Genomic DNA, 13,582 nt, shown 5'->3' with positions numbered 1-13,582 from the left:
ATTATCAAGGTGAGATATTAGTTATGATGGAATGTAAAGATCTGCATATTCTTCCCCCTGGATCAAAGATAGCTCAGTTACTACTCTTACCATACTGGGTCCCCAACACACAGGGAAAGGAAAGGAGAAAGGGAAGTTTTGGAAGCATGGGAGCCACAGGAATATATCAGAACCAATTAATCACTGATCAGAGACCATGATTACCTTAAAAATTGGAAATAAAAATTTTACTAGCTTATTGGACACAGGGGTGGATATTTCAATCATTAGTGATCAAAACTGGCCAGAAACTTGACCGTGGGTCACTCAGAAAAAAATTGTCAGCACGGGGAAGTGGACACAGCCAAGCAGAGCACATGGCCCCTAACATGTTGCGATTCAGAGGGAAGAAAGGCAGTTATACAGCCTCTAATCACGCCCATCCCTGTTAATCTTTGGAGACGGGACCTATTAGCCCAATGGGGGGTGGGTCACTCTGCAGACCCCTTTCTAATAATGGTCACTGTTATTATCCCTCCCCTACCCCTGATGTGGCTCTCTCAAGATCCAATGGGATAGAACAGTGGCCTTTAAAGGGAGAGAAATTACGAACCCATGAATTAGTTGAGGAGCAATTAAAAGCTGGCCATATAGAACCATCAAAGAGCTCTTGGAATTCACCCATTTTTGTCGTTCCCAAAAGTTCTGGCAAATGAAGACTTTTGCATGGCTTATGGGCTATCAGTGCTAATTTGCAACCTATGGTGCCCCTTCAACAGGACCTCCCTTTACCCATGACAATTCCTCAATATTGACCTATACTCATTATTGACATAACTGCTTTTATAGTATTCCCCTGGAAGAACAGGAAAGGGGAAAATGTGTGTTTACAATAGCAGCTATCAATAATGAAAGGCTAGCTTACCAATTTCATTGGAAACTACTTCCTCAAGGAATGCTGAACAGTCCTACCCTGTGTCAATATCATGTAAATTGGGTTTTATTCTCCAGTAGAAACAAATTTCCTGATTTCAAGGTTATTCATTTTATGGATGATATTTTACTAGCAGCCCCAATGGAGCCAGTTCTTTTAAGTTTATATGCCTCTGTCGTAAAGAATACATAGTTAAGAGGTTTAATCCCTGAAAAGGCACAATTGTCTTCTCCTTGGAAACATCTTGGATACATACTAACTTCAGACCTCAAAAGGTGAAATTAAATACTAGCAACTTAGCAACTTACACACCTTAAATGATTATCAAAAATTACTGGTGATGTTAATCGGCTTAATCCCACCTTGGGCCTAACTACTGATAAGTTACAAAGCCTGTTTTCTATCCTAAAGGATAATACAGCCCTAGACTCTCCCAGGTATTTAACTCCCGCAGCAAAAAGGGAAATTGAGGAAATAGAGCAAGCTATTTCTCAGAGGCAACTAAATTGCATAGACCCACAACATTCAGTTAAATTGTTTTTCCTACTAAACATTCCCCAACAGGATGGCCCCAGGGCTATGCTTCCTAGAATGGAATTTTTGCTCACATAGTGGGACTAAAATACTATCTCCCTATATCCAGCTAGTTAGTAAAGTCATCTATACATGCCACAGATGATGCAATCAGTTGCTAGGTTATTACCCTGATATCATAAGAATTCCTTTGAGTAACAAACAATTTGAAGCAGTACTGCCCCTATCTCTAGATCTTCAGATAGCACTCTCTGATTATGCAGGTCATATACAGCATGCCCTTCCTGCTGACAAACTACTTCAGTTCTTATCTCATACTCCAGTAGTTGTGCCTACAAAAGTAGTTAACTCTCCCATAACTAACACTTTAATGCTTTTTACTGATGGCTCTGGTAAAAATGGAAAAACAGCTATTTAGTGGAGACCGCATAATTCCCTCATTCATTCTGGATTTACTAGCACTCAGAGAGCTGAGGTTGGAGCCATAAAACTGGCCCTGGAGACCTTTTCTGCTCAGCCCATGAATATTGTTACTGACTCTGCTTACTCTATTTATTGCAGAACCTTGAAACAGCCCTCATTAAGTCTAGTCTCGAGCCCACCCTGTGTGCACGTTTTCTTCCACTTCAGCAATTGCTGGATCAATGTACACATCCTATTTTTATCACACATATTCGAGCCCACAGCTCACTGCCTGGCCCACTGGCTTATGGCAATAACCAAGCAGACCTGCAAGTCATGACATCACTGCTTGACCAAGCCACTAAATCGCATCAATTTTTCCAACAAAGTTGGAGGAAGTTAACTAAACAATTTCAACTTACTCAAAGACTAGCTAAACATATTACCCTGATCACAGGATAATTGCCAGCTCACAGACATGTCCTCTCCTTCAACAGGTGTTAACCGTAGAAAACTAGATCCTAATCAGTTATGGCAAACAGATGTTACACACATCCCTGAATTTGGAAAACTAAGATATGTACATGTGTCCATTGATACCAATTCTCAGCTAATTGGCGCACATGCTCTTCCTGGAGACTCCACCCAATATGTTATTAAACATCTTCTCTTAGCTTTTGCATTTATGGGGCAGCTCACAAAAATCAAAACTGATAATGGTCTGGCTTATGCCAGCTCACAATTTCAACAATTTTCTCACACACGGAACATCCAACATTCCACAGTCATCTCGTATAACCCCCAAGGGCAGGCCATAGTAGAATGTGTCCATTCCACTCTTAAAAATAGGCTCAGCAAACAAAAAAAGGGGGAATATGAGTAAAGACCCTGCAACACTACTAGCAAAAGCCTTCTTTACCCGTATTTTTAAAAATTTAAATAATAAATTTCAATCAGCTATAGAAAAGCTTCCTCTGTTTTAGGATTGAGAATATGACTAAAACTTCATTGAGTCAAAAAAGCTATTATATCTAATCAAAAACAGTGAAGCATGCTATTTGACATTGAATTTTATCAACATGACACATTAGCCTACCTCCTCTTTTTAATAAATATTTAGAGAGGACAGAAAAATAAATATGAATAACATACACAAAATAATTTAGTAAATGAAGAATGGTATGAACAAATAGAAATGTGAGGAAGCAGAGCGGTTAGTACATAGTAACCCCTATAATGTGTTAGGGATTATTCTAAGCCAATTACACACAGACTTAATACCTGAAATGTGTAACACAGAAATTCATGAAAAATGACAACTAAGCCATTTACAATCCTGTTAGGTAAAATTAAGACCATCACAGAAATAAAATGTTTTGGTATACAGTAACTAAATGAACATAAACATGCTAAATATAGTTTCACTAATTAGGTAGAGACAAATACATAGCATTTTTCACCAGTAAAGAGAAGATACACATTATATTCTAGTACCAGAGGTGAAAAAAACTGAATGGCAAAGTGCAAGCCTAACAATGACACGAATTTTATGATAGCAGAAATTCAAGAGGTTACTATTTTCAAAGCAACTAAAATGACACTAGAAATTATAAATTGTAACCAGTAACTACTATCTAGCCACACACAAATTCCACTTGTCTCTTTTAATTTGTTTATAGAATAAGTAGAAATCCAAACAGATTCTTTTGTAAATTCAGGAACATGCTAAAAAGGAAGCAGAGTGATTAAAGGCAAAAGACCTGAATTCAGATAAATAATTTTATCAATATTATTTTAATATTATAGAGAAACAGTAATTCTGGCTGTATCTAGATCAGTTCTGTTCATTGGCATGAAGTATATATTTTCAGAAATGTTCAAAAAACAAAATTTTAAGTATCAAAAAACTACTGTTTACAAATTACTATTACCACATGGTATATTTGAGAGGAATGTTCTGAATGAAGAAACGGGATATCTCATAAGATTTTGCTGTATGCTGCACAATGTCTATTGAAATACTTTATTCATGTACACTGTGGATATTTGTGCTTTTAGCAAAAATGCTGTATATTATTAAATATTTTAATACAGACAACTAAAAAAATCCTCAAGAAGTTACAGGAACCTTTAAATTGCTGAATGGAGTTAAAGGAAAGTATAAGAACTTCAAAGGAGCAAAATTAAATCAAGATAATGATCCAGAGTAGTCAAACTAAGAAAAAAATGCTCTCTTCAGATACTGACTCATCATAAGGATGTCAAATCTGTGTGTGTTTTTCATCTTGTTCCCAGGGAAAATGAAAGAAACACTGGAAATAATATGACTATAGACATCCCAAACATAGTATCTCCCAAAAGTAAGAACCAAAGGAAAAACTGAGTGACATAATAAGAAATACCAGAAGAAAAAATATGCAATGGCTTTGCACATTGGAATTATATTTAAAATGTTTAAATGAATACAAGAAAAGTAGAAATTCAATGTTTATTTTTGTGGAAAGAACAAGTAACTAAAGTTTAAAAGCCACATTTGAACAACAGCCCCATATAATATGAATAATACAAAATTAAGTTATGAGACAATATATAGGTTCACCACTAAACTAAACAGAGATAAGAGGACCAGTGAATTGGAATATTGAGAAGAATGAATATAGCCCAATACAGTAGAAATACAATTTCATAAAATATCATTTTAAAGACTAGAATGAGGAGCAAAACATACCTAATTGTTTCACTAGAACAATCAGTATGAATTGGCCACAGCAAATAAGGCCAGTCAGATCCAAGGATTGGGTAAACAGAATCTTTCCCTGCATGACAGTAGCTAAAAACACACATTGCAAAGGGCATGGACACAGAGAGGAATGAATTGTTCCCATTACTGCAATCAGTATCATTATGCCTTGTCTTGCATAACTGTTCCAAGTAACTAGTCTAGTAAGAGACTGGGACGGGACTCAGGGTCAACTCTACCTGACTCGAAAGCCTATGAACTCCATGGGCCCTTGAGGTTCTGCAGAGTGCCACCTCTGTGACAGAAGTAGGATTCCTTAGACATTCTCATCCATCTATTACTCTTCATTATTGGGAATAATCTCCTTTGGACGATGCTTCTGAAGCAACTTGGAAGGTCTTCAAATAATTTGAGAAAGTGTCTGAGCTAAGGAAATCAAAAGGCCAAACATTATTCATTTCTTATCATCAGAGAAATTGGAAAGCACGTAAGAACACACTCCACATGTTTGCAAATTCTCACGTTTGCAAATTCTTTTCATTTTAGTATTTTCAGGTTATTTATGCTTTGAAAACAGATTAAATCAAATTGCTGTGCCTGAAATAACCTCTTACTCTAAAAGCAAGTGACATAAAAAATTGATCTGTAGAGAGACATTTCCTCCTGCCACAATTTCCAAGACTCCAAATGCAGGAATGGTCATAGGACAAATACCTGCAGCACACATGGAAATCACACACAGCTAATGCATCCGTCACCCTGAAACAGTGGGTCTCACCCCTGGCTCCACATTAGTCACATGCGGAGACCCTACAATTCCCAAAACCCAAATTGCAACAGACCAATAAAATCAAAATCCCTGGAGTACGGCCCAGACATCAGTATTATTTAAAGTCTCCAGGTGATTACAGAGCCAAAGCCCCCAAAGTACTCCTTTAAGTCAAAACTTTTTGGTGTACTAGTTGCAAATTGTCTCTTGAATGAATGTAAAATGTTTACTCCTGAGTTGCAGCCTTTTAGTCATACCTGTATTATCTCAACTTTTGCAGGAACTGACCTTTGCTACTCCTTTTGTTCCTGATCAACATGCTCCACGTGTACTGAGTGCATACTATGCCCAGGGTCCTGTGCTAGGTGTCCTGGCTTTCAGAGCATCACTATGGGAAAAAGACTTTGCTGGGAAAGTTTCATCTCAAAACATCAAAACCATGCCACTTACCAAATGAAGGCAAAAATGGAAAGACCCAAGAGGTGTCCATAAGATTAGGACATTGATACTTTAGAATATTCAAACCCATCTGCTAATGCCATGAAATTGTGTTCCACCTCACGACAAAAGGAAACACTGCTAATATTCTGAGACAGTGAGTTAGGATTTTGGTGCAAATACATAATATTTAATTTTTTATTGATATACAACATTATATACAGAAAATTCATGTAAAGCTTTTTGGATTATAACAGATAATTTACGTAACTGAGGAATAGAACCAGCTTTACTCCTGCCCAGAAAATAAATTTATCCCTCCCTCCCTGTCCAAAGGTAAACAAGATCCTGAGCTAACACTGTAAATGAATATTGTACATTTATACAAATACTATTAAAGACATAAAAATAAAATATATAGACCTGTCACCAAGCTTCAACCACTAATCATGTACTACTTCAGCTTCATCTATACTTCGACCCTTTCCCTACCTCCACCCACTTAATTTTTTTAAGATTTTTTTTTTTTGTGAAGATGTACATACACTGCAAGGCATAAACCTTAACTGTACATGTTAGACAAATAAATAGATCCATATAAACTTCACCCCTTTTCAAAGCAATATTTTCATCACCCTCAGAAAATTCACTTGTCTTTGGTCCTTTTTCTCAAGCAGAGATGATCTCTGTGTTGATTTTTTTCACCATAGGATTATTTTGCCTGAAATTAAATACACAAATACATAAAGTACAATTCTGTGTCCAGAACTTTTCTCTCATTGAGCAGGTTTATGAATTTTATCCAGGATGTGTGCTTGCTTTTTTGTATTCCTGAGTTGTATTTTGTTCTAAAAGCTATACAATTAGTTCATTTTCTTATTGATGGACATTTTGGTTGTTTCCTGTTTGGGGCTATTATGACTAAAAGATACATAAATATTGTGCAAACAAATATTTTATATTTAACTCCTTTTTTAGCATTTACATTACACTTCTTTGCATTTTTTAGTGGTTGCTGCAGGGAATACAATAAGAATCTTTAACATATGAACCAAATGTACTTCTAGAGTTAATACTATACTGTCTTAAATAAAAAAAAAAAAAACGTGAAAAGTTTGCTACAGAACCGTTCCATTTATCTTCTTATTTCATGTGTTATAAATTTTACAACTATAAATTATAAATTCTACAATACAGTGTTGTAATTTGTTTCAAATAGTCACAAGTGTAAGAAATTAAGAAAAAAACTGTATTAATATTAGATGGTAGATACTTAAAATATGCAAATACGCTTTTCTTTTCTGAGATGGAGTTCCACTCTTGTCACCCAGGCTGGAGTGCAATGGCGTGATCTCGGCTCATGGCAACTTCTGCCTCCCAGGTTCAAGTGACTCTCCTGATTCAGCCTCTCAAGTAGCTGGGATTATAGGCACCCACCACCATGCTTGGCTAATTTTTGTATTTTTAGTAGAGACAGGGTTTCACCACGTTGGCTAGGCTGGTCTCGAACTCCTGACCTCAGGTGATCCACCCGCCTAGGCCTCCCAAAGTGCTGGGATTACAGGCATGCGCCACCGAGACTGACCCAAATACACTCTTTAGTGTTTAAGTTTTTCCTGAAATTTTTGAATTCCTCAGGGAATCTTCCCTACAGTAATTATTACTGTGATGTTCTAGTGTTGATTTATTTTGCATTATCCAACTACATTGATTTGTATTTTGAATATTGTAAGATTTCCTTCCTTCTTTCCATATTTATTTAATCTCTTTTATTCACACAGTAGAGATGAGTATTATTTTATTCTCTGGGCCATAATCCAAAGCTATCATAACTTATTGCTCATATTGTTGGAGCTTGGACCATTGGGAGGTCTTTCAGGTTGGCTCCCTTTGAAAAGTCCCCATCATTTTTATTAAGCACTTTTTCCTTTGTGGCTTTACAAGATCCTCTAGCTCAACTTATATTTTCTAACTTCAACCTTTGGGTCCTTTTAATGAATGTTGTTTAGAAACCAAGACTGTAGACCTCAGTGTGTTCATTGATGCTAGATGTCTCTGCTTCTTGGCCCTCAAGAGTTTGGAACATTATCTATCTCTGAATCATCTATCTATCTGTCTGTCTGTCTGTCTATCTATCTATCTATCTATCTATCTATCTATCTATCTATCCATCCATCCTATCTATCTATCTATCTATCTATCTATCTATCTATCTATCCATCCATCCTTCCATTCATCCATCCTTCCAGATATCTTAGATATGCTTTATCTATCTATCTATCTATCTATCTATCTATCTATCTATCTACCTACCTACCTACCTATCTGTCTGTCTTTATATCTATTAATCCATCCATCCACCCATCCATCCATCCATCCAGATATATTAGTCATGGGTTCATCCTGACATTTCCAACTTTGGGCTAGGACCACAAGATTCATGCTAGCATTCACCATTTAACTTTTGTGAACAACACTGAGAAACAGCCTCCATATATTATATAATAACACATAAAAGTGTTTCAGAATTGCTAACTCATATCCTTATAGGAAAATAAAATATTACTCAGTAGAATACAGCGCTTGTATGGTCTTAGAGCATTCAACCAAAATACTGTTTCTCAAAGTGACTTAGATGTAGACATTTTATCCCCATCCTCTTCAGTAGGGTTATGTTTATAGGTAGATGACAGATAATTTGTTTGTTTATAGACAGAGTCTCACTCTGTTACCCAGGCTGGAGTGCAGTGACACAAACTTGACTCACCGTAACCTTCATCTCCTCAGTTCAAGTGATTCTCCTGCCTTTGCCTCCTGAGTAGCTGGGATTACAGGTGTGTGCCACCACACCCAGCTAATTTTTGTGTTTTCAGTAGAGACAAGGTATCACCATGTTGGACAGGCTGGTCTCAAACTCCTGACCTCAAATGATCCTCCTGCCTCAGCCCCCCAAAATGCTTGGATTACAGGTGTGAGCCACTGCATACAGCCAGATGACAGATAATTTGTAATACAATGGGACTCATTTGTCACTGTCTGCATTATATCTGAATTTCCCCAACATCCTGGTTAATTTTTTAAAATTTGCATTGAGTAAAATTACTCTTTGTGGTGTAGTTCATTGGGTTTTGACAACTGTGTAGTCACATACCTATTTCCATGGTACCACACTAAACTGTTTCCAAACTTTTTCTTGTTGCCCCTTTGTAATCAATGCCTGTCCTCCTCCCATTCTTTGGCAGCCACTAATCATTTTCCATCCCTCTAATCTTTCATGCAGTGTGATAAAACAGAATCACGTAATATACAGCCTTGTTGATCTGACAGCCTTAATTTAGAGAAAAATATTTAAGATTCATACATGCAGTAGTGGAGATCAATAGCTTTCTCCTTTTTGTTAATAACACATTTCTTTTGTATAGACATATCACAGTTTATTATCCACTCACCTACTGAGGGACATAAAATTTATTTCTAGCTTTTTGCAAATATGAATATAGTGGCAACAAATATCCACAAACAGGTTTTAATCACTAGTTTTCAGTTTTGTATAATAAATGGTTGGTTAGGGGTGGGACATCTAGTTCAAATAATAAGTATATGACTAACTTTATTAAAAATGGTCGATTAAACTATTTTCCAAAGTTACTATGTCATTTTGCATTCCTAACTTGAGTAGCTCCAAATCCTAACCAGCACTTGGTACTCATATTAAAATTTTTTTTTTACCGTTCTCATGGGTGTGTGATATCTCACTGTGGCTTGGTTTCATTTTTTAAAGAAATCTGCTGAATACAGAATCTCGTGTTGATAATAGATTTTCCTATCTGAAATTAAAAAATGTAATTCCGTTGTCATTTGCAATGATTATTTTTCATGACATATTATACTGCACTTATATTATTTATTTCATTTATGTAATTTGTTACTTTGTCTTGGCTGTTTTCAAGATTTTTTATTTATCTTTGGCACTACTTCAACTAACTGGTCAGAATTTTGTATTGTAACTAAATAGATCACTGTAGAGTTACTCATGTATTCAGATTAATTTCTAAGCACCATTAAATCTTTCTTTCTTTTTTTTTTTTTTTTTGAGATGGAGTCTCACTCTGTCACTCAGGCTGGAAGTGCAGTGGTGTGATCTTGGCTTACTGCAACTTCTGCCTCCCACATTCAAGTGATTCTCCTGCCTCAGTCACCCAAGTAGCTGGGATTATAGACATGGGACATGACGCCCAGCTAATATTTGTATTTTTAGTGGAGACAGGGTTTCACCATGTTGGCTAGGCTTGTCTCAAACTCCCAACCTCAGGTGATCCACCTGCCTCAGCCTCCCAAAATGCTGGGATTCACCACACCCAGACAGCACCATTAAATTTTATAAAAACATTCTTAAAATCCATGGGAACTTATAAGCAATATTTTATAAGCTTTGAAATAAGAAAATCATATAATTCTTCTTACATGAATCATAGGCAAGAAAAAAGGATTTGTATGGGATACAGTCTGAACCCAGAAGACATTAGATTTACGAGAGAAAAATTCAGTGTGCAATGAGAAACTAATTTAGCTTTGAGAATTTGTGAGGTTTCTAGTTTGGTAATAAATCAATAGTTCTCAAATTTCCTGTCATTTTCTTTTCCATTTGAAGACAGGTACACATACATGCATTTCTGCCTGTATAGTTCTCTTACACCTTTTTCTTTCTATCTTAATACATCTATATATTCCATTCAATGCAAGTGAAAGCAAAGAAAAATCTCTAAGTGTTCAATTGGACTGAAAAAGGGCATGTGCAAAGAAAAATATTGAATAAAATTTTATAAACAATGATTCAGGATTTTAAAAGTATGACTTTTAAGTATACCCCCATATAATCTTTATTATAATTGTCATAGTACACCAGTAGCTACAAAAAGCAGGAAATAATACAAAATAGTAACCATGAGAATATTATCAATATTATTAGAAGTTTAAGTCCTCTGGAAAATTGATATAAAGCACATTTACAATCTTTCAGATATGAGTTTTCACTTTCCTCTGATATCTGTGAAGATGTTTTTATTTTTAACACATCAAATAATATTCAAGATTACTACTTCATTGTACTATAAAGGTTTGCCAGTATTTTAAATAACTGACCAGTGTTTTTCTACTTAAGGAACAACTGATGTAATAAATAAATTCAGAATATTCCTCTTTTACTTTAGTATAGAATAATAATGCCCTAAATATGTACTATATGCTTATACACATTACTGTTTTATGATTCAAACACAAAGAGCCTCTTTAAGATTTTCTTCATGTATTTTACATTTGCCATTAAACTTCCATGAAAATAAATTGATATTAATGACGTTCATCTACTATAGAACAACCTCTCATAGCTCTGATGTAGAAAAAATAGACTAAACACTAAGCATTAAGGTATAAAAACTAACTTGAGAATTGAATTATAATTTGCTTTATACAAATTTCAAATGTTTTCAATACAAATAATGTGTTCACTGAATAATTACTTGTCCAAACATCAATGCTTTTGCCCATTTGAAACACATAACAAAATAAATAACTGCTTTGGCTTTAGAGTAATCCTCCATAACAAATACTCTTATTTAATTTTAAAGTCTGGGGATGTGTGCTTTAGTCCTTTTTTGTGTAAGTCCTGACACATTCAGATTTGAGTTCTGATTAAATACTTCCTCCCATTTATTCAATCTGTAAGTTGTTTCTCTATAAACTCTATGGTGATTTTTAAGTTCTAAATTTTGGATAAAACTCTTTTCACATTTACTACAACTATAGAAATTCTCTAGTATGAATTCTCTTATGTCGAGTAAGGGTTGAGCATCGATTAAATAATTTGCCACATTCTTTACATTTGTAGGGTTTCTCTCCAGTATGAATCATCTGATGTCGTCTAAGGTTTGAAGACCGGTTAAAGGAGATGCCACAATCCTTACATATATATGGTTTCATTCCAGTATGAGTTATCTGATGCACAGAAAGACATGAGGAATGAGAGAAAGATTTGCTACATGCTTTACATTTGTAAAGTTTTACTCCAGTGTGAATTCTCTGATGTTTAGTAAGGGATGAACTACAGTTAAAGGCTTTGCCACATTCTTTACATATGTAGGGTTTCTCTCCAGTATGAATTCTTTGATGTTGAGTTAGGCGTGAACTACAATTAAAGGCTTTGCCACATTCTTTGCATTTATAGGGTTTTTCTCCAGTATGAATTCTCTGGTGGACAATAAGACTTGAGGAACGAGAGAAAGATTTACTACATGATTTACATTTGTAAAGTTTTTCTCCGGTATGAATTCTCTGATGTTTAGTTAGGTACGACCTACAGTTAAAGGCTTTGCTGCATTCCTTACATTTGTAGGGTTTCTCTCCAGTATGGATTCTCTCGTGCTGAGTAAGGGCTGAAGACACTTTAAATGATTTACCACATTCTTTACATTTGTAAGGTTTCTCTCCAGTATGAATTCTCCGATGCACAAGAAGATTTGAAGAATGAGTAAAACATTTGCTACATGCTTTACATTTGTAAAGTTTTTCTCCAGTGTGAATTCTCTGATGTCGAGTAAAATATGAACTAGAATTGAAGGCTTTGCCACATTCTTTACATTTGTATGGTTTCTCTCCAGTATGAATTATTTGATGTTGAGTAAGGTGTGAACGATGGTTAAAGGCTTTGTCACATTCTTTACATTTGTACGGTTTCTCTTCATTATGGATTATCTCATGTATTCTTAGACTTGACAATTTACTAAGGATTTTCGCACCATTATTACATCTGTGTGACTTTTCTCCAATATGGATTCTCTGAGGCTGAGTATGTTTTGATGACTGCATAAAAGTTTCCACACACTTATTACATTTGGCAGACTTTTCTTGAATAAAGATACTCTGACAGACATGGTTGGTGCATTCATGAAAGGCTTTCTCACATTTTTTACATTTGTAATGGTTCTGTAGAAAATGAGTTTTCTGATGTCTTCTGGGGCTTATGCCTTGGCTTAATGTTGTATCAGATTTATTGTACTGATTTTTCTCTGTAATACAAATATACTGGTAATTATTTAGGGTAGAGTCCTGCTTAAAGGCTGTCAAAGTTTTATTATATGTGTGATGTTTTCCCAAATTATCTATTCCCTGACATTGATTAAGCAACGATGAATGAATGAAGACCTTTCTATATTGATCACAGGCAGAACAAGGTGTTATTTGTTGGTGAAACAAACTTTTAACAAAGGACCCATCAAATTGATCATATTTAGAAATCATCTCTTCATTTTTAAATCTCTCCTTTTCAGAAATATTTGACCCAACATTTACTCCAGTTCTACATTTTAATTGGTTTAAATGATTATTTGAAACATGGACTAAGTCACTATCTGGATTATCCAAATTTCCTTTTAAAGAAAAGGTATGTTTCAAAAATTGATGTCGGCATTTACTTACAGAAACACATGGTTTAGAAAAAGCAACTGACACAGATTGAGTTTTTTCATGTTTTTGACCTCCTGTAACAGTGATGTTTTTGTTACAGGTAGTTGTCTTACATTTTGTATGTCCATCATAATATCTGTTGTGACCTTCACACTTACCCTCACTTTCCCACACTTTCCTTAAGTTTAAATTCTGAGGGCCACAGCTCCCATATCCATCCAATATCACTTTTTGGAATGATGCTTCTATGAGCTTCTTTCTTAAGAGGCCTTGAGCATCATGAGAAAAGATATCTGAAAGATACCAAAAGTTTTAAAAATTCCAA

At 35.3% G+C, this 13,582-nt stretch overlaps 2 protein-coding genes across 8 annotated transcripts in view; both read right to left on the bottom strand.

Annotated features, from left to right (window-relative positions):
• The window catches only part of ZNF267 (zinc finger protein 267), a 142,925-nt gene that overhangs the window by 89,814 nt on the left and 39,529 nt on the right, over nucleotides 1-13,582 (bottom strand). The window lies entirely within an intron of this gene.
• LOC103231546 (uncharacterized) overlaps nucleotides 5,962-13,582 on the bottom strand; it is a 47,150-nt gene continuing 39,529 nt past the window's right edge. For all 5 annotated transcript variants that reach the window (XM_073015334.1, XM_073015333.1, XM_073015337.1 and 2 more), the window contains 2 exons: nucleotides 13,416-13,550; nucleotides 5,962-12,860 (listed from right to left, as the gene is read on the bottom strand). In XM_073015334.1, coding sequence (XP_072871435.1) covers nucleotides 11,596-12,860; nucleotides 13,416-13,550 — 1,400 coding nt within the window. In that variant the 3' untranslated portion in view covers nucleotides 5,962-11,595. The remainder of the gene's footprint in view (nucleotides 12,861-13,415; nucleotides 13,551-13,582) is intronic.

The sequence above is a fragment of the Chlorocebus sabaeus genome, chromosome 5 (assembly GCF_047675955.1).
Source record: "Chlorocebus sabaeus isolate Y175 chromosome 5, mChlSab1.0.hap1, whole genome shotgun sequence".
NCBI classification, from domain to species: Eukaryota; Metazoa; Chordata; class Mammalia; order Primates; family Cercopithecidae; genus Chlorocebus; species Chlorocebus sabaeus.
The sequence above is the reverse complement of the archived record's forward strand: the minus strand, read 5'-3'. Positions and strand labels throughout refer to the sequence as shown.